At 41.5% G+C, this 24,419-nt stretch overlaps 1 protein-coding gene across 1 annotated transcript in view; it reads left to right on the top strand.

Annotated features, from left to right (window-relative positions):
* The first annotated feature begins 3,216 nt into the window (after positions 1-3,216).
* LOC127617094 (5-hydroxytryptamine receptor 4-like) overlaps positions 3,217-24,419 on the top strand; it is a 172,476-nt gene continuing 151,273 nt past the window's right edge. The window contains exon 1 of the mRNA XM_052088978.1: positions 3,217-3,311. Within this exon, the coding sequence (XP_051944938.1) occupies positions 3,239-3,311 (73 nt within the window). The 5' untranslated portion in view covers positions 3,217-3,238. The remainder of the gene's footprint in view (positions 3,312-24,419) is intronic.

The following is a 24,419-nucleotide window of genomic DNA, read 5'->3' as shown; positions in this document are numbered from 1 at the left end:
TCACATCAATCTACACTCCGTATTCCATAATGACAAAGCAAAAAACTTATTTTTTTTTACTTTGATAAAAAATTTGTAAATGTATTAAAAAAACAACTAAATATCACATTGACATAAGTATAAGGACTCTTAACTCAGTACTTAGTTGAAGTAGCTTTGGCAGCGATTACAGCCTCAAGTATTTTGGGGTATGATGCATCAAGCTTTGCACAACTGGATTTGGGGATTTTCTGGCATTCTTCTCTGCAGATCCTCTAAAGCTCTGTTAGGTTGGATGGGGACCGTCAGTGGATAGTCATTTTCATGACGCATTAATCTTAAGCCTAATATATATTGTAAAGTTATTCATGGAAAGGACGAAGCGAGAACCGGCTTAACAATATAAATAATATTTGAATAATAAACTGAACCAAAAAGACAAACACACACACAGGTGTCCGACAGCTGTCCGTAAATCTCTCTCTCTGTTGCACTGCCATCTTTGGTCGGCCTTTATCCCTCTTGAGGTCTAATTAGCCTGATTAGGGGCTGGGTGTGCGGAATCACGACCTGGCCTGCCCCCTGCCCTGCCACAATCCTCCCTCGTTCTCTCATGCCTGGACAGAACGCCCCGCCACGTTCCGGTGGATGGAAGGTGTCTCCCCCGCCCCTGGCAGCGGTCCTCCCACTCCAGACGGTCGGTTAGGAGCCCCTCCTCCCCTCGTGGTCTGCGGCCGTACCTCTGCTCTCAGGCGGCCGGGCTCCTCCATCCCCCGGTCTAATCAGACCAAACAGAAGACCAACTGACTGTGAATTGGAAAGCACACAAATTAGGCTTCTAATTTAAATATCGGCTAATGTTGAAGGGATAGTATACCCAAAAATTAAAATGCATCCTTTGTATACTCAGCCCTGCATTGCTATAACCCTATAGGACTTTCTTTTTTTTTCTTAATAAAAAGAAAAAACAAATACAAATAATTTGTGCACAGTAATGTCATAAAATGGCAGTTTATGGTGACCACATCTTCAAGCATCGAAAGGACACCAAAGCATACTTCAGAAGTCTAATAAATTATTGTATGTGGCTTGTGCCTTGTTCTGAAGGCATATGATAAGGTTTGGTGAGAAACAAACTGAAATCGAATGTATTATTTAGAGAAAATGCTCACAGACCATTTCTCTCCTGTGCGCGTTCAAGAGGGTGCATGAGAGCAACAAAATACACAGCCTCTCTCACGAGATAGGGTGTTCAAGCGAAAACTAATTTTTTCTATCTAAAACAAGTCTGCAACAGTGATAGTAACAACAGAACTCAAGACAGCTACACACAAACCAGAGAACAAAACTTAAAAAAAAAACATGTCTGAAGAGTTTGAATTTGAAGAGATGTATTTCTATCCTCAGCCTTATTTGTTTAAAAACCGGAAGTACTTTGAAATCAAACAGAGAGAGATAAAAGAGGATGATGCAGCCATACACACTCAGAAGCTGCCGTCAGACAGAGTACAGGAGAGGAGACTTCAGTGTTTTGGATGTTTCGCTTACCGAAAGTGAAAAGGATGAACCGGAGAGAAAGGCTGAGGAAGCAGGAATCTCTGTCACGTCTTCCTCATTTAAAACCGGTGTATGTGTGACAAAACCTGAATGAAAAGAACGAGACCTCAGCAGAACAGTCGGTAACTGTGACACCCTCTGCTAAAATCAAGTAGTTTGTAACCGGCAAGTGAGTTTCTAGCTTCAATGTACTGTTATGTAATATTCTGTTAAATAACATTAGTGTTATTTGCACCCCTAATTAAATGGTTATTTTTACCCGGATCAAACATTTCTCTCAACGCTCTTATGCCCCAGTTTTCCCCATCCAGTTTCCTGTCTTCTATCTTAATATTTCCTTTAATACTACTTATAATAATACATGAAAAATCATGTAAAATTTGACTGCCTTGTAATGATTTGTTCATGGTGAATGTCGAGGAGTTGAGAGAAAGGTTTGATCTGGGTAAAATGATCCATGGTTTTAATGTTACATGGTAGTAATATTGTAGTAAGCATGTTGGTGTAAGCCATAGTTTTAATGTAAGTAACCATGGTGTTACAAAAGTAATATGGTGTTAGTAACCATGTTTTAATTTTGTGGTTACTATGATTTTACTCCAAAATACCATGGTGATAGAATGGTTACTGTAGTAAAACCATGGTTAATTTTTGTAAGGGAAGGTTAGAGTTAGGTTTGGGGCTAGGTGTTGATGTAGCTTGTCTGTGGGACTATTAATAAAAACAATAAACACGCTGCAGTGATGATCCTTTACTGTATGCTAGGGTGCAAATATCAACTAACACCATTTGCACCTAGTGCAAACTTCTGACTTCTGAATTGTGCTTTTGCTTCCTTTTGAAGTTGGAAGAGGTGGTCACAATAACTGTCATAGTATGACACCCCTGAGCACAATTTTATTTTTCAAAAACACAATTTCTTGCTTTGTTTTAAGAAAAATAAATAAAGTCATATGGGTAACAACACAGTGGTGAGTAAACAATTACAGAATTTTCAGGTTTGAATTAACTATCCCTTTAATATATTTATGGATCAAAAAAGTATCGAGAAAATAACGATACGTTGATCATTAAGCTTGATCAGTGATCGATGTATCGATATTTTATGACATGTAAATATATATGGAATAATTTTATATCTGGATCTTCGTTGATGTGTTTAAAAAATGCCTATTATAAAACAGTGAAAGCTGACATTAACTATTCATTCTTAAATTAATTTAAATGACGGACCAATTAAATAAATGTTTGTTTTGCAAAACATCATATTCCAATTACATTGCATATGAGGTACGTTATATCGATGTCAGCGCACTTTTAAAATAAACAGAAACAGCAAGTACCTGCGTTCTGTTTACGATATCGCGTGACCACCTAGTTGAAAAGTACGCACATTTTTACGCACATGTTAAAACGACACTGGAAGGTAAGGGAGCTGAAGCGCTTTTTGAATAGGCCAGCAGAAGATGGGAGCGGTGTGAGAGAGGAGGGACTTGAGACTTCAGTTTACGTTTCTGTGTGTAAAGCGAAAGGCGCTCGCGCTCGGTTCTGTCTGACTGAACCACGGAACTGGCCGCGCGCGCGTATGGTATACCGTTTGCGCTGACATAACCGTCGCTTGAAACTCACACAACTGGGTCCACATTCGGTGAACTCGGCGAATTCTAGAAGTTGTCTGTTTCTTTCCAAGCCTGTCTCCTCCATGCCAGGATGTGAATTTGCAAAGGATTTAACGCCGTGCCATGGTTTTGACCCGCGCGCTCCACACAGAAATGGTGAGTGATTAATTTCTCTTGAACTTGACCGCTTTATAATTAGCTGAAATAAAGAAAACTCTTCAGTCACTTATTCTGTGGTTAAGCTGAAAATACACAGAACTATTTAGAAAATGCATTTTTATATGTAGGGTGTATAGCCTGTAATATGCTTATTAGTCAAACAGTCTTTGATTTAAAAACGAATGTATGGGAAATATTAGCTGTCAGAAATAACGGTGTTCTGTACGACATCACTTTCTCACATTAGTTTAACATTACTGATTTAATGGAATATCATTTATTCATATTCAACGCTGAGCAACTTTAAAATTCAGTTCATAATCAAAATACACACGCAAAACCTGTTTGAAACACTTCTGAAATTTTTTTTTAAATACTGAGGTAAATTAGTCTTTTCAACAAGTGGTTTGGCAGTAGCATGATCTTGTTAACTCTTCCCGTGTCATCGTTTATTATTGATAAATACAAATGTCATAATAGGCCAAGATATTCTTCACATTTGGCACAGAATTGTGTAATCGAGATAAAACGTTTCTCTAACGTGAATCTACGTACCTTGCCCAAAGGTGCAAGAAGCACCTTCACTGACTCCGATGGTGAGACTATCAAGTGCTGATAGTTGATATATATTGATATATAAATATTAAGATGCTGTGAAAGCACAGGCACTTGAGCAGAGCCTTATATTACTGTTCTGTAGTGATAAAGTACCTGAGCTCTAAAGTATCATGTAACAATTTTCTTTAGCTCTTTTTTTAAAAAAAATCTTAATTTTGCTTCTCTTTGTTCAGCATTTTTTTTGTGGATTTGAGTGGCTCTACAATCAGTGATTGAAAATCACCTGTGCTGACTAGATGCTTACAGTAAATTTTACGTTAAAGTAATTTAATGGTTGTCACATTTGGAAAGCGCTCTCTCTCTCTCTCAATCACTAGGCACTAATCCTTCTTCATGATTTGCAGTTATGAGAGAAGAGAGAGAGAAAGGAGAGGAAAGAGAGTTAGAGTGTTAGAAATGAATACTTTGGACTTGTCTGAAGAGTTTTTGTATGTGAATTAAAATGTGAGCTGATCTTCGTCTAAGGTTAAGAAACAGATCTCACTAAAGAAAACAACACAAAATAGGTATGTTTTCTCATGTTTGTTTTTTAACATGCATACATTTATAATCTTTGCCAGAAAAACTATGTAAACCTGTTGGATAATGGATAATTAAGAGTATTAAGTAATATCAGTCAGATGTTCCAATCAATGAGATTGGAAGAGGTGTGAGTTTGAGTGCCGTTCCCTGCTAAATAAACACAGACTTTGGTTGTTGCTATCTCAGACTATGCTGTGAAGGACAGGTTTATGAAGTCAAATTTGCCATGATTAAGTGAGACTTTTAAAGACCTAAGAAAAAGATTTGTCAATATTAACAAGGCTTGAAATAGAGTAGGCACAAACCATTCTAAAGATTAGTGATAGACCGATATATTGGCGAGGATCATTTATAAAAATGTTTGTACTTTAGATATTATTATTGTTACCCAATATTTGTTCCATGCAAAAATAGTAGTCGATTGTTAGAATTATTAGGTAATCTTTGCCAGTGGATGATGCAAATTTTCAATTTTCAAATATGTTGCCATAAATTGTGAGTAAAATAGGCACTAATTGTTCATTTAATTTCATGAATTTTACATACAACGACAATCAGCCACCCTGCTCAGTAGGTATTTATATTTTATTTGCATCGGCCATTGAAAAACTAAAGATTGACAGTCGACCAGACAGTATCAAAACAAGGAAATCCAACAGCATCATTTCTCTTCCTATTAGTGTTCTGCTAAAATCAATCCAAGAGCAAAATTCACAGCTATGGATCACCATTCCATTTTGCAATGGCTTATCAGTCAAAATGCACGCATTTCCAATAAAGAGAAAATACTGGAAAAGACAGGCATGAATGAGGAACATATCAGAGAAGAAATAACTGCTCTCCAAAATATCATCTGATATTATATCTGATATTATCTGTATTTTAAAGGCTTTAAGATTTAATAATATGAACAGCTAGTTATTTCACCATGGACAGATGAGTGACTTAGAAAAAGGCTCTCATTTTGGGTTAAATGCAGGACTATAGATTAGGGCTAGGTATAGATACTGATTACCTGTTTTGATACAATTCCGATTCACAAGCTATTGATTCGATTCCAATTTGATTAAAATGGGTATTTTCAGTTACAATGTCCATTTGCATCTCTCTCAGCTAATGCTTTTAATTATAGAGTGGACTAACTTGATACATTATGAAAATATACATATTGTTTTATCATTAGTTTTTCATCATTTTGGTCCCATTTTCGCTTTTAAAAATGTACATATCAATGCATTCCATCAAAAAACATGATGTCTTGAAATTGCATATATTGAATTGCATATAAATTGTATGTATATAGCCTATTGTGAATGTTTATTGTTAAAGGGTAACTAAACCCCTGCTCAGAGTCTGACTCCACCCACTAGCAATATTTGAAAAATGCTCTAAAAGTGGGCAGACCCCAGCGGGGATAGAGGGGACGAACCGAGGGCGGGGATGAGCGGGGGGGGGCGTGCACCTGAGACCCGTAGTGACAGATTAATTGACAGCTGCTGTCAGACTCTAAAATGGAGAGTGACTGGAGTGACGCAAGTAGCTTTGCCACGGAGCGGTCTTTAGAAGTCGAGGACCTTTCTCCCCCACCTTCACCTGAAGTGGAGGAGGGTGAATTGTCTGTGGACACAGGGCCGGAGCCATATCAATTCGAGCCGCTGGCTCAAACTGCGGTTTTAACTCCCTGTTGAGCATCCGAGTGCGCATTCACCTTCACTCGCGTGCAGGAAAAACAAACGAAACGCTGTTCATTGATGTTTATCCTTTTAGCAGGATTTTTATTTAGCAAGCTTCACTTGAACATAACATCAGTTAGCTGTTCTCTCAACTTAGAAGAATGTGACGTAAAGCGTAACGTCATCATGTACAAAACCATATACCTCCAAATAAAACTATACAGGTAGTCAGTACCGTAATACAATGTATAAGGGTGCAATACGTTTAACACTCCCGCATCGCGAACGTGCGTTTGTCGGCCCCAGAGGATTAACTTTAGCCTAACCATAAATTGTGATTCAAATATATATGATCACTCACCTCAAGACGCCGCTGCGGTGGTAGAGTCCATGCAGGAGGAGCAGCGTTTGGCACTGCGTCGCTTTTCAGCGCGAGCTGTTTGGAGAAGCCCATTTCCACCTCCATTGCGTTGGAGAAGCAATCCCGTGTAAAATGCAGTTTGCACAGTCCTACAGCTCTAGGCGGGAACTCGCGGTCTTCCAGAACAAGGACGTGCAACCCCTGGCGCCTAATTTCCAAGTCTATATGGAAAGCAATACAGTCCAGCAGTGCTGTTGCAACCAGCAACATTACACCTACGTACCATCCTGACCACTGTACTAAATACAGATAATCTACGCTAACTTGAAGCTATCCTAACTGACGCAATACTATGCTACTAACTAACTATGCTTCTAAAAATACTACACTAACAAATATGCTAATTAACTACCTAGGCTACACGAAATAATCTAAATAACTATATAAATGCTATGCTAAATAGATGCTAAAATACTCTATCCTGATCGTTTTCAATACTCGCAATTCCAACTCCTGACTCGCTACAGTGATTTTGACGAAACGAGATGGTTTTTATACTGCCATGGGCGTGGTAGCTCGTACCAAGGGCGTGGTGAGCTGGAACCTGCTCACGTCAGCTGTCACCACTTACGTCACGAAGTACCGCAAACAGCCAATAGGAAAATTCAACTGCAGTAGCCACCGTTCAACCTGAAGAGGGCAGCACTCAGACGTTTTTACACCATATATTGTAGAATTAAAACACTTTACACAAATGTCAAAAAAATTACTTGAATCAATGACCAGTACTAATAAAGCCCCATTCTTACAGATCATTAACTAAAAAAAGTTGGTTTAGGGTTTAGTTACCCTTTAACATGCACGCTAAACAAAAATGGTGCTAAACAGCACTAAAAGTGGTTCATTGGCTCGTAATCAGAGGGGAACCAGTTTTGGTGCTATATAGCACCCATCTTTACAGGTGCTATATAGCACCTAAGATAGGTGCTATACAGAACCATTAGGTGCCATTTATCACTATATTGCTTCAACAAAAATGGTGCTTAACAGTACCCAACAGTGGTTCTTTGGTTCGTAATCATAGGGGAACTTGTTTTGGTGCTATATGGCACCTACTTTTAAAGAGCTTTTTCAAATGGGACTTTATAGAACCACTACGTGCCATATATTGTTTTTGCATTTTGCCCTAGTAGGACTCTTAATTCATGGCAGATCCTACCATAGACAAGTTAATATGCTTCTAAATGGCAACTACAATTACTTAAAAAGTGAATGATAGTCATTTGTTACCACACAGTGGCTCAAAAAAATCTAAACCATGTACTAAATACTTACTAAGAAACAAGATGCATTACCCTTACAAAACCTTTTAATAAATTTTTTCCACAGCAAGTAAATTCAAAGCTGACAAGTCAGAGAAAAAACATTTATATACATATACAAACATATATATATATATATATATATATATATATATATATATATATATATATATATATATATATATATATATATATATATATATAAATAATCACAATATACTTCCCTTTTATAGACACAAAATAATCCGGCTGCATCTTTCAGTTTCAATATAACACACTCCAAAAAGGTCAGTGTCTTCTTGAGTCCTTTAGGATACTGGATTCCAAACACAAAATAAACACACAGGAGGAGGCCCAATGCCATCGAGATGTCCTCGCTCTCTTCTGTGATTACCTGGCCATCCATAGTGAGCACAATGTGGTCATACTGCATAGGATGACCTTCCCTGCAGCCTTTAAGCACCATCTTAGGTGTTGAGATGCCAGGAGTGCTGGTCTGAAGATGGCCCTGGGGAAGAGAGGACACTAGCATTAACCATCTTCTCTCACATTTATTTGAAGGAAAAACTTATGAGTAAACAAATTAATTTAACTACCGTCATACAACTGTTCAAATACTTTTGGCCATTAACTGAAAATAAATGTAATTTTCTTTGACAGCATAGTTTGTGGAGAGCAACAAACAAAAACCTAATGTCTGCATTGAAATTAGGTCTGTAATGGTTCTGAAACAGAGATCGAAATCGCGACGGTCCCGTGTCGCGGATCCAAGAGACAGAACTGCGACACATCCGCTTGCCGGACTGTTGAGCTCTCATTAAGACAGTGTAACTGTGGGGGATGGTAGCGGTGTAAGCCTATCGTATTTGTTTTGACAGTAGCGTATTCTAGGTCATTTTCAACCTTATTTTAGTGTTTATTTATTACTAATTTATTTATTCTTCTCTCTTCTCCCCACACTCACATACACCTAGCCTGCACCGCTGGTTTCTCATGGCAAACACAACGAAATCATAACTGAGATTAAAATTTTATTAATTGCACAGCCCTATGTTATGTATAATTTGTATTTAGGCTTGGGTCAAAAGGCTCAAATCCAAGTGAAGTCACGAGTCATTAGTGTTAAAGTCAATGTCGACTTTTGAGTCAAGTCTTTTTTAAATTTGTCAAGTCGAGTCTAAAGTCATATTTGTCATGTGACTCGAGCCTACAACTCTGCACTGTAGTCAACTGTTCATGGCTCACCTCAACTTCAAACAGCAACCCTGGGTCCTCCTTGAACAGTGCAGGCAAGAGCAGAATGGCTGCTTCCAACTGTAGGCCTTAATACAAAATAACATTAAGTTAACATAACATGTTGGACGCTTGTACCTAATGCCTTTTTAAAAAAACATTTATTACTGTGTGTGAGACGGCTCCTTGCAGAAAAGAAGACTGGTATGATATGGGTCACACAGGAATATGGAAAATATGTAGGGGTGTCAGTCCATCAAATAAGCGGTACATTGAAAATCTAAGCAGTGCAGATTTAGTTACCTTTTTTCAGTCTGCCATCTTCACAGTCATCAATCATGCGCCTAAACTTCTCCTTAAGGGGACTCCGTGAAACCTGAAGGACTCGAGGTGCCATTGTAGAAAAGACATGTATTAAAATATAGTTACAACTCATACAATTAAATAACGAGGTTGTTAGCACACTACTGTACTTACCATTTTGGCCAGTCTGAAACACGGAAACTCAGAGAGAGTTTCCTCTGTGCTGTGGTTGGACACAAAATTTCTTCGGTAGCCTTTTATCAGTGCCATCCTTTCTTTGAGGAGCTCTATGTTTGGTGCCTGGAGCCTCCTGATTTTTCTCAGAGTCCTCTGCGTTTCTCAAGATTTTGTGAGTCCGAAAAACATGGACACGTAAAGAACTCACTCTTTTGTACTTTTTTTGGCAGCCATTGTGTCCACATACAACAACGAAATTTGGCTCATTCTCATGGAAATACTGCAGGTGTTTGAGGTATCTGTTGTAAGAGACGGTTCTTACATGGCAGTTAGGGCACTGGTGCATCGATCACAAAATACTTGAAGCTCACCCACAAATGTTTCACAGAATTCCCCCAAGTCAATATCGCTCAACCATTGACAAACTTGGACATAAGTCCAACATGTGAAGTCCGTCATAACCTGAAGATAGAGAAAAGAAAAATCAAATTAAAAAACTAGGATGAATGTTAGCCTTTAGCTCTATCTGCAACATAGTGATGACAAACATTAGGCCTCATGGAAACATGAATGACTCATATCTGCTAACTTAACTTATAACAAACAGAAATACTAGATAAAAAGAACAGTAGCTACAACAGTAATGTTAAATTGTTAACTGGATAAAATTAAAATGATTCATTAAAATATTCACGACAAGATATAGGTTTACATCAATAAATAATGATAAATAGCCTAAATTCAGCCAACATTTAACTTAACAGCATTATTGTTTGTTTCCATTCTAGTACCCTTGCAAAGAAGTGTTTTACATTAGGTTACACTGGCTAATGTAACATATGCCTCTTGCATGGTAACCTTACATTAATACATCATTTGAGCTTTAAATGGTTACTATATCTATTAGTTAATTCTTGTAATTACAAAGTATTATATCTTGTAATTATAATATTATTATAACATTAATATTTAATTTTGTCAGTCATTTTTTTAGTTGTAAGGTGTACATATGTGTTACTTTCATATTCTTAAGTTGTTCATATTTAGTACTTTGCTACACATGCAGCTATAAATCCTGTCACCGCGGGATCAGACATCCCTACTTGGATTCTACTGGCTAACAAGCGGTTCAGCCGTTAGCCCACCGCCATTTTACTGTCAGCCGTTAGCCCACCGCCATCTACTCCCTGTCACCACTATCAGCGATATAAAAGAGATTTAAAGGGAGCATAACATAAATATACCTGACAAGCAAGTAACTTAACGTTAATAGCCTGTTTCTCTGGCAGCTGTCGCTAAGACAGTTTGTTGAGGAAACATCTTATGCTGGTTGAAAGGAGGAACTTTTATCTGCTCACAGAGCTGCTGTCAGTTGTCACGTTAATGCATTAAACAGTTAATGGTTATTAATGCCATTTGTATCGCAGAGTTTAGCCCTCCTCAAAGCTTCAGATTACTGCAGTAATAAAAAGTGTTTAGGAATCAAGGTTTTTAATGAGGTGCAGACACGGTTTCCTCAATGTGAACAAGGGCTCTTGTTTTCCCTCACTTTTCTAAAAATGGGCACTGACCCCAGACACAAACAGTGTGATGAATTCTGCATGCACCGTTTCCCCGCCTCTCCTGTTTCCTCCTCATTTGGCCTAAGATCACACTTTTACATTTAAATCTGTCTTGTACTGATTTTGCATGAATATCTGTAAGGTAAATTGGATGTTTATTTATTTATTAGGGAAATACCATGGTTTGTATTAAATGAATGTTCTGGTTCAATACAGGTTAAATCAACTGCATTTGTGGCATAATGTTGATTACCACAAAAAAACAAACATTTTTTTAAATAAAAGCAAAAGTCGCTGATACATTAAGTCACTTAAAGTGGAAGTAATTAAAGGCCAGTGCATAAACTTTCAATTATCAATTGCTTCAAAAGTCTGGCCAGAAGTAGAGCCCAACCGATATGGGATTTATGAGACTGATACCGATTTTAGAGGGGGGAAATTCAATGATTGCCGATATGGTGGCCGATATAGTTAATTTTTCAGTCGCTTTTCAGCCATCTGTATGTGATAGAGGAAAGAACATTTGATTTAATTTGGGCATTTTTAAATGTAGAGATAACAGTTAATTTTAACTGATCATATATTTTATGTATACAATATTCATCTGAATATTAACAACTATAGCTGTTAAAAAAAATAAATGCAGTGGAAAAAGTACAATATTTACCTCTGAAATGTAGTGGAGTGGAAGTATAAAGTAATAGAAAATACCATGGTAATACTCAATTAAATTACAAGTACCTCTAAGTTGTACTAAAGTACAGTTGTCTTGCTCATCAAAACATCATCAGCAATATTTTGTTGTTAATGTATAACAAAACAGTCACAAACAATAACTCATTGTTCGCTGCTGCTGAGTCAAGAGATAAACAGTGGTAGCAGTGTTACACCGTATTCTACTATACTAGTTCAGGGGAAACTTTCAATGGTGGAAAACCAGACTTTTAAATATTACATTTTGTAAATGTAATGACTGGAATTGTCCGATTGAAGGGGGTACCAATTTGCAAACCCTGAACAAAACAGTTTGGTGAATACATCTTTACACATTAGATTCCACTCAGATGAAAAAGTATGAAAGTAGCTACGTGGTTAGCTAGTTAGCTATAAGCTCGTTGTCACAGAGAGCAAAAGATGGATGTTGTTTATTTACTTTTCAGCATTGCATCTCACCAACTAGGTAACAACGTAGCATGAAATCACCACTCAACAGACACAATCCACCACTGCACCGTTATCTGCTGAGCTGCAAAAAGATGCTCTGATGCTGACTGCGCTGAAAACTATAGCTGGCTAACAGAGCAAACAGATGTGATAAACATGAGTGACATGGTTGTCAAGGACAGGGTTAAAGTTATATTGAAAAGGGAAAATTATGGGGTTATTTTTTATTAACTTTCCAGTATGTATTTCACAAACTAGTTAACAACTTACCGGTAAGACACCGCTAAACTCTGCACTGTCTGCAGAACCACCATCAGCTCAGCTCTGTAAACAATGGCGTTGGAGCACGATCTGCTGAACAAACTACATTATGACACCAATTGTAAATCACCCCAAGCATTGTTTTCTGCATTATATGTTCTGAAAAAAACTTTTTCATATCTGCGCATATCGCAAAACATATATACACCGATACAATGTATCTGTGAAAGGCTAATATCGGCAGACAATATTGGCCGACCATTAATATCGGCCTACCGATAAATCAGTCGGGCACTAGCCAGAAGACAAACATTTTACATGTTAACTTCATTTAAGTTTGATAAAATCGCTTTCTAGACTCATCTATGAAAAATTATGTCCAAAATAACATTTTTGTTGCCATGATGACCTTATTTAGGGGATCCAAACTTACATGTGAAATTATGGTTTAGGTGAAGTAAGCAAATTCTGCAACTGATTGTTTGTAACACATTGTTCTTCACATCAAAGAATGGATTGAGCATGTTATACAGATACAGTCATCTGGCATTAAATATGAATTGGAAATTATTTGATTATGCTAGATGAAAGAGACCACAGAGTGATCCAAGACCACGTTCACACGGCAGCAGAATTGTCAGATCTGTTTTGAGTGATTAATACAGTTACATTCACACACAGGATGGTTATTTACGGGTTTGACAACCGCATTCTATAACTGAACTGACACCCACAAATTTTCAGGTGTCACGGCCCCATTTTCAGCAAACCTTTGCTGTGTGAACAGAACTGTACTGGACAATTAGTTCTTAGTTACGTCATGTACAGTGTGAGACACGCTGCACTGTACACGCATGTGGCTGATATGTTTCATGTGGGGTTTTTTTAACTCACGGAGATGGAGAAATGAGCTGCGTGTCATCTAAAGATTCAGCAGTTGTCTTCCTCCAGCACAATATCCACGCAACACAAATGCTGCGCTCTGCACATGGTTAAAAAGCATTCAAAGCTGCTGTCAGTTCATTATGATCTAATTGATAAACTTGTGCCTCTTGGACTTGTTTATTTAATAATGCCATGGCAATTGTGATAAGACATGCCAGTGTTACGGATGTCACCATCTTTTAGTCAATGTCAGTAATGGTTACAGCTGTTAGAACATGGTTGTGACTTCGGTTGTTCGTTCATACAGACAGCATTCAAACTACTACTGTTAGCTGTAGTATGAACAGGATTTTTCAAGACTCACACCTGTAAGTAAATATGGTTGTCAATCCTAAACACTGATTGTGTGAATGTATTCCAAGTGACATAAGACTAGCACAACTAGGATATTGGTTGCTTTGGACACTGGTCAATTACACAGTTTTGTGGTTATAGAAAAACATTTCACTGCAGAATGCTGCGATTTAACAATCATAATCAAGCATTCCAGAGAGCAGTGTAATAACATGTAGGCCTAATAAACCGTAGTATAAACCAAGTATCATGTCATATCTAAATCTAACAATAGTTACACTGATAGCAACACTTTGGAAAAAGGTTTACGGATAAGGTTTACATATAGGGACATTCATGCTGCACAATCATAAAGGTGCCTCAGTTTACAGTAGTACAAGAAACACCCCATTACAAGTTAATTGTTATGAAAAAGCATTGTGTTTTTAATATTTGCACATTTAATTGTGTAAATATTCATAGAAATAGTCATATACCGTAATTTCCGGACTATTGAGCGCACCCGAATATAAGCCGCACCCACTGATTTTTAAATAAAATATTATTTTGAACATAAATAAGCCGCACCTGTCTATAAGCGCAGGTGCCTACCGTACATTGAAACAAATGAACTTTACTCAGGCTTTAAAGAAACACGGCTTGTAACAAAAATAAATAGGCTTTAACGAAACACGGTGTGGCAGCGGGGGCGTGGTCAAGCGCCTGTCCGGGAGAGAAAAGCGGTAAGGGCGCTTACACCTGAGCTAAATTATGTCTAACACCGGTGTCTAATTTCAGTAAGCATGGGGAGAGCGGCATAAAAAGGCAGCAGCCACAGAGCTGAGAGAGTGACACACGTCAGTCTAGTGTTGGCGCATAGAAGAATTGAGAAACTTTATAAAATTGATTGTAAACATTGCTGTGGCCTTAAGCCTTACCTGGAACGTCAAGTGCCCTGCTGAAAACTGTCACACTGGTGCCCGTGTGACAGTTTTCCCAAGAAGGACATGTGAAGCAGGGCACATGAAATTAGACACCGGTGTTAGACATAATTTAAGCGCCCTTACAGCTTTTCTCTCCCGGACGGGCGCTTGACCATGCCCCCGCTGCCACACACGGCTTGTAATAAAACATTTGCAGTAAATAGTAGCCTACCAAGAAAGTCATTGGTCACTATCTTCCTCATCCTGTGCACTGAAACCACTGAAGTCATCTCCTTCGGTGTCGGAGTTGAATAGCCTCAGATTTAGTTGTCTTTTTCCTCACGCTGCTGTTTCCAATGTCTTATCATCGACTCATTAAGACCAAGCTCCCGTGCAACAGCCAGATCAATCGCCTTCAACTTGAAAGCAGCATCATATGCGTTTCTCCATGTCTTTGCCATGGTGAGGGTGACAAAATTACTACCGTAATCAGAATGATGGGAAGTTTGAGCGCGCTCGATTTAATCTAAACAGTAAACAAAAAAAGTTGTTTTGACCTTAACCCGTTCGGCAATTTCATTGGTCTAACGAAAGCTTCACGCCGCCAAAAAATTGAGCACGTCACAGAATGTTTTTTAATATATATATATATATATATATATATATATATATATATATATATATATATATATAAAACATTTGAAAGCGGGAAAAATCCATATATTAGCAGCGTCATTGTATAAGCCGTGAGGTTCAAAGCGTGAGAAAAAAGTTGCGGCTTATAGTCCGGAAATTACGGTAATTGTTAGGAATTCCTTGTCTTGTTTCACTGTTGCCCTCTGTCTGCCATTTTTGTCACCTTTGCATTCCTTAGTTTTCACTTTTGTCCCTTGTGTAGCCCCTTAGTCTCTTTGTTAGTCTTCGTGTTCATTGAGGGGCGGAGTTAAAGAACTGTTAAAGAACTACACTTCCCAGAATCCACCTGCCATCATCACTGCCATTTTGTTCATTGTTCTCACCTGTGTCTTATTCAGTCATCACTCACTGTGTATTTAAGCCCTGCTTTTTGTTCACTCCTTGTCGTTCGTTGAGTGGTGTTAGCCTGGTATGTGTTTCCTGCCCGTTTCCTCTGTCTTGTGTTTATTTCCCCATTGTGGGTTTTTTCTTTGTGTTTATTTGTTTATCTGTTTATAATAAAGTAAGCTTGCATTTAGACCCGCTCTCCTCGTCTGCCTTCGCTGTCTGCACGCGTAACAGAACGAACGACCAATATGGATCTAGCAGCTTACCTGATGGAACTGACCCAGGCGGAGTTGACCATCCGCGAGTACTCCCACTTCTTTTCCGCTGTTGCCATCCACACCGGCTTCGACGACACATCCCTGAAAACCATCTACCAGCTCGGGCTACCAACATACCAGCTGAGGGGATTGCCGAACTCCAGAGACCTCACGTGGATAGAATATGTGGATCTAGTCTTGGGAGAACTCGCTGCCGGGGAACCACCTCTCTCGATCCTGGTTTCCGCCACTGGGCTTTCCGTGCCTGCCACGGCCAACGAGCCAGCATTGCCAGCTTCGTCCGCCCGGCGGAGGAAGAGAAGAGGAAAGGCTTCTGCTCCCCAGTCTCCGCCTGCCACGGCCAGCGAGCCAGAGCCCTCGCCTGCCCCGTTCTGGGAGCCAGAGCCCTCGTCAGCTACGGTCAGCGAGCCAGAGCCCTCGCCTGCCCCGGTCTGCGAGCCAGAGCCCTCGTCAGCTACGGTCAGCGAGCCAGAGCCCTCGCCTGCCCCGGTCTGCGAGCCAGAGCCCTCGTCAGCTACGGTCAGCGAGCCAGAGCCCTCGCCTGCCCCGGTCTGCGAGCCAGAGCCCTCGTCAGCTACGGTCAGCGAGCCAGAGCCCTCGCCTGCCCCGGTCTGCGAGCCAGAGCCCTCGTCAGCTACGGTCAGCGAGCCAGAGCCAGAGCCTGCCCCAGTCTGCGAGCCAGAGCCCTCGTCAGCCACGGTCAGCGAACCCAAGCCAGCGCATACCACGGTCACCCAGCCAGAGCCTGTCGCCTCAGAGGACAGTGAGCCAGTACCTGTCGCCTTGGTCGTCCCTGAGCCAGCGCCTGTAGCCTCGACCGTCCCTGAGCCAGCGCCTGTAGCCTCGACCGTCCCTGAGCCAGCGCCTGTAGCCTCGACCGTCCCTGAGCCAGCGCCTGTAGCCTTGACCGTCCCTGAGGCCAACGGCAATAGCCAGGACTGACCAAAAGCCAGCGCCAATGGTCATGTCCGTCCTAGAGCCTGTGCCCCTCGAGCCTCCCGAGCTTTCCAGAGCTCCGCCTTCCGAGCTTTCCAGAGCTCCGCCTTCCGAGCTTTCCAGAGCTCCGCCTTCCGAGCTTCCCGTGCTTTCCAGAGCTCCGCCTCCCGAGCTTTCCAGAGCTCCGCCCTCTGAGCTTCCCAGAGCTCTGCCTCTCGGGCCTCTCGAGCCTTCCAGGACTCCGCCCCTCCAGCCTTTCGAGCCCCTCGAGCCGCCCAGGGCTCCGCCTCTCAAGTCACTCGAGCCTCCCAGGGCTCTGGCTCTCAAGCCTCTCGAGCCTTCCAGGGCTCCACCACTCGAGCCTCCCTGGGCTCCGCCTCTCAAGTCACTCGAGTCTTCTAGGGCTCCGCCCCTCAAGCCTCTCAATCCTCTCGGGCCTTCCAGGGCTCCGCCTCTCAAGCCTCTCGAGCCTTCCAGGGCTCCGCCTCCTGAGCCTCCTACGGCTCTTCTCCCCGAGCCTCCTACGGCTCCGCCTCCCGAGCCTCCTACGGCTCCACCTCCAGAACCTTCCAGGCCTCCGCCTCCCGAGCCTCCTACGGCTCTTCACCCAGAGATTCCAGAGCCTCATATGGCTCCGCCTCCTGAGCCTCCTACGGCTCTACTCCCAGAGACTCTAAAGCCTCCTATGGTGCCGAATTCCTCTGCTCCGCCTCCTGAGCCTTCCAGGGCTCCGCCTCTAAAGAATCCTATGGCGCCACCTCCCTCGGCTCCACCTCCAGAGCCTTCCAGGGCTTCGCCTCTAGAGCCTCCTACGGCGCAACCTTCCTCGGCTTCGCCTCCTGAGCCTTCCTCGACTCCGCCTCCTAAGCCTTCCTCTGCTCTGCCACCTGAGCCTCAAGAGCCTCACTCAGCTCCACCTCCTGAGCTTCCAGAGCCTCCCTCAGCTCCGCCTCCTGAGCCTCCAGAGCCTCCCTCAGCTTCGCCTCCAGAGCCTTCCAGGCCTCCGCCTCTAGAGCTGCCTACGGCACCACCGCCCTCAGCTCCATCTCGTGAGTCTCCCTCAGCTCCGCCTCCTGAGCTCCCAGAGCCTCCCTCAGCTCCGCCTCCTGACCCGGCCCCTGTCCTGTGGCCTTCTCCCAGGGCCCCTGACCTAGTCCCTGTCCTGTGGCCTTCTCCCAGGCCTCCTGTCCCGGTCCCTGTCCTGTGGCCTTCTCCCAGGCCTCCTGACCCTGTTCCAGTCCTGTGGCCTCTTCCCAGGCCTCCTGACCCAGTCCCTGTCCTGTGGCCTCCTCCCAGGCCTCCTGACCCTGTCCCTGTCCTGTGGCCTCCTCCCAGGCCTCCTGACCCTGTTCCCGTCCTGTGGCCTTCCCCCAGGCCTCCTGACCCGGTCCCTGTCCTGTGGCCTCCTCCCAGGCCTCCTGACCCAGTCCCTGTCCTGTGGCCTCCTTCCAGGCCTCCTGACCCAGTCCCTGTCCTGTGGCCTCCTCCCAGGCCTCCGGACCCAGTCCCTTTCCTGTGGCCTCCTCCTAGGCCTCCTGACCCAGTCCCTGTCCTGTGGCCTCCTCCCAGGCCTCCTGACCCTGTTCCCGTCCTGTGGCCTCCCCCCAGGCCTCCTGACCCGGTCCCTGTCCTGTGGCCTCTTCCCAGGTTCCCCAAGCCTGCCCTTTGTGCCCCCTTGGACTTCCTGCCTGCCCTCTGTGCCCCCTTGGACTTCCTGCCTGCCTTCTGTGTCCCCCTGGACTGTCTATCTGCCCCTCGTTGCCCCCTGGACTTCCTGCCTGCCCTCTGTGCCCCCTTGGACTTCCTGCCTGCCCTCTGTGCCCCCTTGGACTTCCTGCCTGCCTTCTGTGCCCCCTGGACTGTCTATCTGCCCCTCGTTGCCCCCTGGACTGTCTGTCTGCCCCTCGTTGCCCCCTGGACTGCCTGTCTGCCCGTTGTTGCCCCCTTGGTCTGTCTGCCCACCTCAAGCTCCCCCCCAGTCATGGACATTTTTTGTTTTGTTTTATGTTACTTTGATCGTCTGGAATCCGATCCTTGAGGGGGGGCTATGTTAGGAATTCCTTGTCTTGTTTCACTGTTGCCCTCTGTCTGCCATTTTTGTCACCTTTGCATTCCTTAGTTTTCACTTTTGTCCCTTGTGTAGCCCCTTAGTCTCTTTGTTAGTCTTCGTGTTCACTTGTCATTGTTAAAGAACTACACTTCCCAGAATCCACCTGCCATCATCACTGCCATTTTGTTCATTGTTCTCACCTGTGTCTTATTCAGTCATCACTCACTGTGTATTTAAGCCCTGCTTTTTGTTCACTCCTTGTCGATCGTTGAGTGTTGTTAGCCTGGTATGTGTTTCCTGCCTGTTTCCTCTGTCTTGTGTTTATTTCCCCATTGTGGGTTTTTTCTTTGTGTTTATTTGTTTATCTGTTTATAATAAAGTAAGCTTGCATTTAGACCCGCTCTCCTCGTCTGCCTTCGCTGTCTGCACGCGTAACAGTAATACAAACTTTCCTTTGTCTTAAAGAAAGCCATTTTCTAGTAGGTTATTGATGTTCCTGAACAACACTCCTTTTACAGTTCCACGGTCCTTTACAGTTTATAGAAAAATCCAGGTGCTCTGGGGCCTAGTGTGAGTTATCAAAAGACTGATGGGCTCATTATCAGAGTGGGTCCCACTGGAGGCATGAAATCAAAGCAACACCTGGATTTCTGTTCATTTGCCTCTAGGGCTCAAATGAGTATTCGATGTTATCGACAGCATCAACAATAAAACATTTTCAACAAAATTGTTCGTTGTCAAATAGTGGTTTGATTTCATTTAACGTAACATGAGATCACATTAAACTTTAATAATGACTCGTGAGAGCAGCATTACAGCTCACACCTGACTGAGGAGAGGAAGAATTGCACAGCTCACAGTCCAGATGCACGCTAAAATTTCCAAACTGCTTCAGGTGATGTAGATCGCAAATTATGAGGGAATTATTATACAAAATAACACTCTCATTCTGGAATAAGGAGAGCCGCAGCTCTTTAAAGGAAACACCCCAGTATTACATCTTAAATGCAGTTTCAAATTCAGATAATATGTAAGCAGATCATGTAAATAACTACAAACTCTGAAACTGGCCTTTCTCTGTGCAGTCAGCGCCTCTTCTATGAGTTGAGTGAATGTCCCGATCAAAGTGGGAGAGATTGAAACTGCACCTGGCTGAGGCCCACTCTGTCACAGGGACGCACATCCCTCCAGCAGCTAGATTATAACATGATGGCTCGCGACTTATTGTATTATAATACAGTTTATGTGTCACTGTTCATTTCTTGTTGTGAAAAAAATAGGCTATATGCCGCTTTTATTAATAAGAGTGAGTTTGTTTGTTTTTTAGTTAAAGATGGATTGAAGTGAGAGGTAGTATTATACAGTACACTGCAACAAATTACATATTTGATTTTTTTTGTTTTTGTTTTTTGCTTGTTTTCAATATAAATATCTAAAACTCCTTTAACCAACATATATATAATTTAGTAGCAATACTGACAAAGAAAAAATTGTTATCTGAAAATGCTGAATATTTTAAAATATCTAAAAATCCTTTAAAAAAAAAAGAAGCATTCACCTGAGAAGCAGCATATACGATATTTAGACTTCCTTTAAAAGAATAGATCTTGAATATAAATTTATTTTATCTTTATTGGACTCACATAAGTATGATCAAGTGAAAGAATACACCTATATACAAAATTACACTAATATTTAAGATACATTCTCTTAAAGAAAGTCTAAATATCTTATATGTTGCTTCTCAAGAAAATGTATCTTGTTTTAAGGATTTTTAGACAATTTTAAATGGAAAACCAGATAAAAACACTTGATAGCAATTGGATTTTTTTTCAGTAAATTTCTTTAATGAATTAAACATAATAAAAAGTATTTTCTCCCCTTTAATTCAGTGAATGTCATTTAGAGGTATTTTTAAAAGATGATTGTGTCCTCTTTATTGTTAGTAAGCACGTTTAATACAACCTTTTAAGTTGGGGCACAAGCTGAATAATCGGTTAAGAGCTTGATTAATCATTGCAAGATGATTATTCGACTGTCGAATAGTCATTCTAATAAAAGTTAGATTAATCGATTATCAAAATAATCGTTAGTTGCAGGCCTATTTGCCTCATGATGTCCACTAGTTTACAGTGCATCTCCTTGTAGATCACAGCAGTTATTAGGAGCACTGCAATTTCAGGGGAGCTGAAAGGCTCCAGTTAGTTAATTCTGAGAAAGTACATTTTTACAATGGCTTAGAGACATTCGTACTGGAGCAGTACATACTGAGCTTGTTAGCTCACATGACACCATTACTTCAACAATTTCAGATTGTTATTTTTCTTTGCCAAATGTGATTAGTAAATCCTCATTTTGTTTAAAAATACTTCAGTCCCTCAGTGAACTGGATTGATAGGACATATTTGGTAGCATCTGGGCCAGTTTCCAAGATCTGAGCTTTTAAAAGCTTTTTGTTTTAAACAAAGAATTATACAATTAAGTTTAGTTTACATGTTTGACATTAATTTATGATAGTGAAGTTAATAATATTGATTTCCCTTAAGACATGTGCATTTTAGTTCTGGAAATATATTTAATTTATTTGTAAAACACTCCAGGATATTTACCAGAGTTGCAAAATTATTTTTATTAAAAAGGAGAAATTAAAGAAACTAAAATAAAGTCCTTTGGCTCAGTCATTTAAGGCAAAGGCGCAGCGGTGAACTAGCTGTTCTGCTGTGCACTAACCATGACATGAGACTACTTAGTAGATATGAAAAGAACAAGCTTGCTGCTGTCAGTGCTCGCCTGCCTGTGGATAGAAAGCAAACCCAGGAATGGAGCACTTGCTCTTACGTGTGATTTCCTGGCTTGTATAAATGTGTCTGACCCTGTCGCTGTTTTATCTCTGTCACTCCTCTCTAGACTCGATTTAAGAAATCTAATGTTTACAAGTGCGGTCTGGAATGTAAAAGCACTCCATATGTTGTACAGTAGGTCGGATCAATTTGTCTCATGGTGGCCAATGAAAATGTTCATTTTATTTTAATTTGCAAAGTTGTTCAGAAATTAATTGCAAGCAGAGTGTTTGGCATAAGAATGATATTGACATAGTAAGGATAGTATTTGTTCTACATAATACCAGCTAAAGCCCTTAACGATTAGTTGTTTATATTACCAGTAACTTTACTGCAGTCACTTAGCCAGGACTACACGAAGATGTCTTTCTCTCCAAAGCAAACAAACTTGATATTCCAATCAACTTTTTGCCATTTGTATTTCCATGCGAGAGTTTAAGTTAATCGATTAAACACACTCAGGCCTTGGCTTATGAATTGCCCTGTCTGGAAAGGGACCTCTCTATGCAAACACTTCATATTTTAATTAATTTGTCCTGCATTGCCACACAAAAAGAAAATGCCATATTGCTCCATGTCGAGCAATGTGCTCACATTATTTCAGCTGAATCCAAGAAAAGCTATCATTTCAGGGTGATATGGAAGTCTCTGTCCTGGGGTATTGTGGTATTGACTCCCACCTGGCTGGTAAATCTGGCACACTGCCTCTCCTGTACATTGTACATCACTTTAATATGCCTCTGTTGAGCCAGAAGTGCCATGCAGTCTCTTCCCACTTCACTTTGTCTGTGCAACCCCACTTAGCTCAGATGAGGGAGATCAGATTTAACACTAACAAAAGCAGCGCTCCACAGTCTAATCCAAGTCTTCTCGTCGCATCTGCTCTCTGCATGAGTTTGTACAGAGTCTGAATTCTAGGTCTGGTGCAATCTAAACGCTCCACATCTGACACTTAGACTAGGAGTGCATGAAACCCAGACTGCAAACTGTGACGTATTTACTCTGAAAAAAACTAGAGAGAGAAATCATCATAATTTACCTTGGCAAAGGTGCCCCAGCTTTATTATGCCTGTATGAGATGCCATTGCGTCCTCTGCACCCGCTGACTCTAGAAAATAAACACTTAGAGCTACAGGCCACTTCAGAACGTGAAAATGGATTCCACCAAGCATTTTTCCCCTGCCAGGCTTCATCCATTAAATACATTTTTATTTGATGAATGAATTTTGCAAAAATGTTTAGTGCTTGCAAAATGATAGCTTGGAACATAGTTATGATTTGTTGTTCAATGGAATAACGAGTAGGAATAAAATTCTCCCAAAAATATTACCCTAGAAGGAAAGCTTTTACTGTTTTCAAGACATTTCTACTACATAATTGTAGTTCTTGTACATAAATATAAGGACACCTTTCAGTTATAAACTCAATATTTCAAAATATTACAGTAGCTGGATTTGTTATGGTTGTATTTAATGTAGAGCAGAATGCTGTTTTAGGGATGGGCAATATGCACTCTTAGAGCTACAGCCCACTTCACAACGTGAAAATGGATTCCACCAATTTGTTTCCCATGCCGGGCTTCATCCATTAAATCCATTTTGGTTTGATGAATGAATTTCTAAAAAATGTTTAATGCTTGCAAAATGATAGCTTGGAACATAGTAATGATTTGTTGTACAATGGAATAACGAGCAGGTATAAAATACTCCCAAAAATATGACCCTAGAAGGAAGTTCTTATACATATCTTCAACCCCCCTGCCGAGGGTTGGTGAATAATTTAGCTTTATTGATTTTGCTTTAAAAAAAAAAATCATTTATTGAAACACAAAAAAACATAAACAAAAGACATTTCTAAATTCTAATTGCACTTTAAACTAAATGAAAAAAGCTATTAAAATAAGGAATATATTATATAACCACCTCCCCAAATCCAAACATTTACCATCTCCAACGGCCCAACTCTGTTGTTTCCGTGGTGTTATTGCATTCTGAGGAGCATAGAATCTGTGTTTATTTGCGAGTGAGAAGAGTAAAGAGCGCTGTTGCATAAATATACATCCTATTTATATTTGTACATGTATTTTGCTACAAGTATATACCAAACGGACTCCTGAAGCCAACTACTCATTTTATAATGTTTGGATTAATGCCTGGATAAGTGTGGCAGGGCGGATGGCAGGGCCGTGTCGTGATTATACACACCCGGTGATTATACACGCCGTCCGCGAGGCGAGTGGGGACTGGACTCACCGACCACCTGGAGCTATGGAGCCGCTGCCAGGGGCGGAGGAGTGCCCTGCCTTCCCCCAGAAACGCGGAGGAAGACCGCCGTCCGCGAGGGGAGGAGGGAAGTGTCTCCCCGACCGCCTGGAACGGTTGGGCCGCTGCCAGGGGCGGAGGAGTGTCCTCACGAGTCGCCAAGAACGTGTAGGGGCGTTCTGACCGCCGGGGGTCGTGAGTCTGACTCTGGTCCGCCTGGGGAGAAGCGGCTGTCGTCCACCTGAGAGGGTGGAGAATTAATCGAGGACCATGCGACGGTGTATCGGAGAACCTGCAAGTAGGTTTTTTTTTTCATCTCTCTCTCCTCTCTCTCTCGCTCACTGCCGCTCCGCGTTGGCCTTTTCCCTCTCGTTTAATTT

The sequence above is a fragment of the Xyrauchen texanus genome, chromosome 23 (assembly GCF_025860055.1).
Source record: "Xyrauchen texanus isolate HMW12.3.18 chromosome 23, RBS_HiC_50CHRs, whole genome shotgun sequence".
Lineage (NCBI taxonomy): Eukaryota > Metazoa > Chordata > Actinopteri > Cypriniformes > Catostomidae > Xyrauchen > Xyrauchen texanus.
This window is presented reverse-complemented; position numbering and strand designations above follow the sequence as displayed.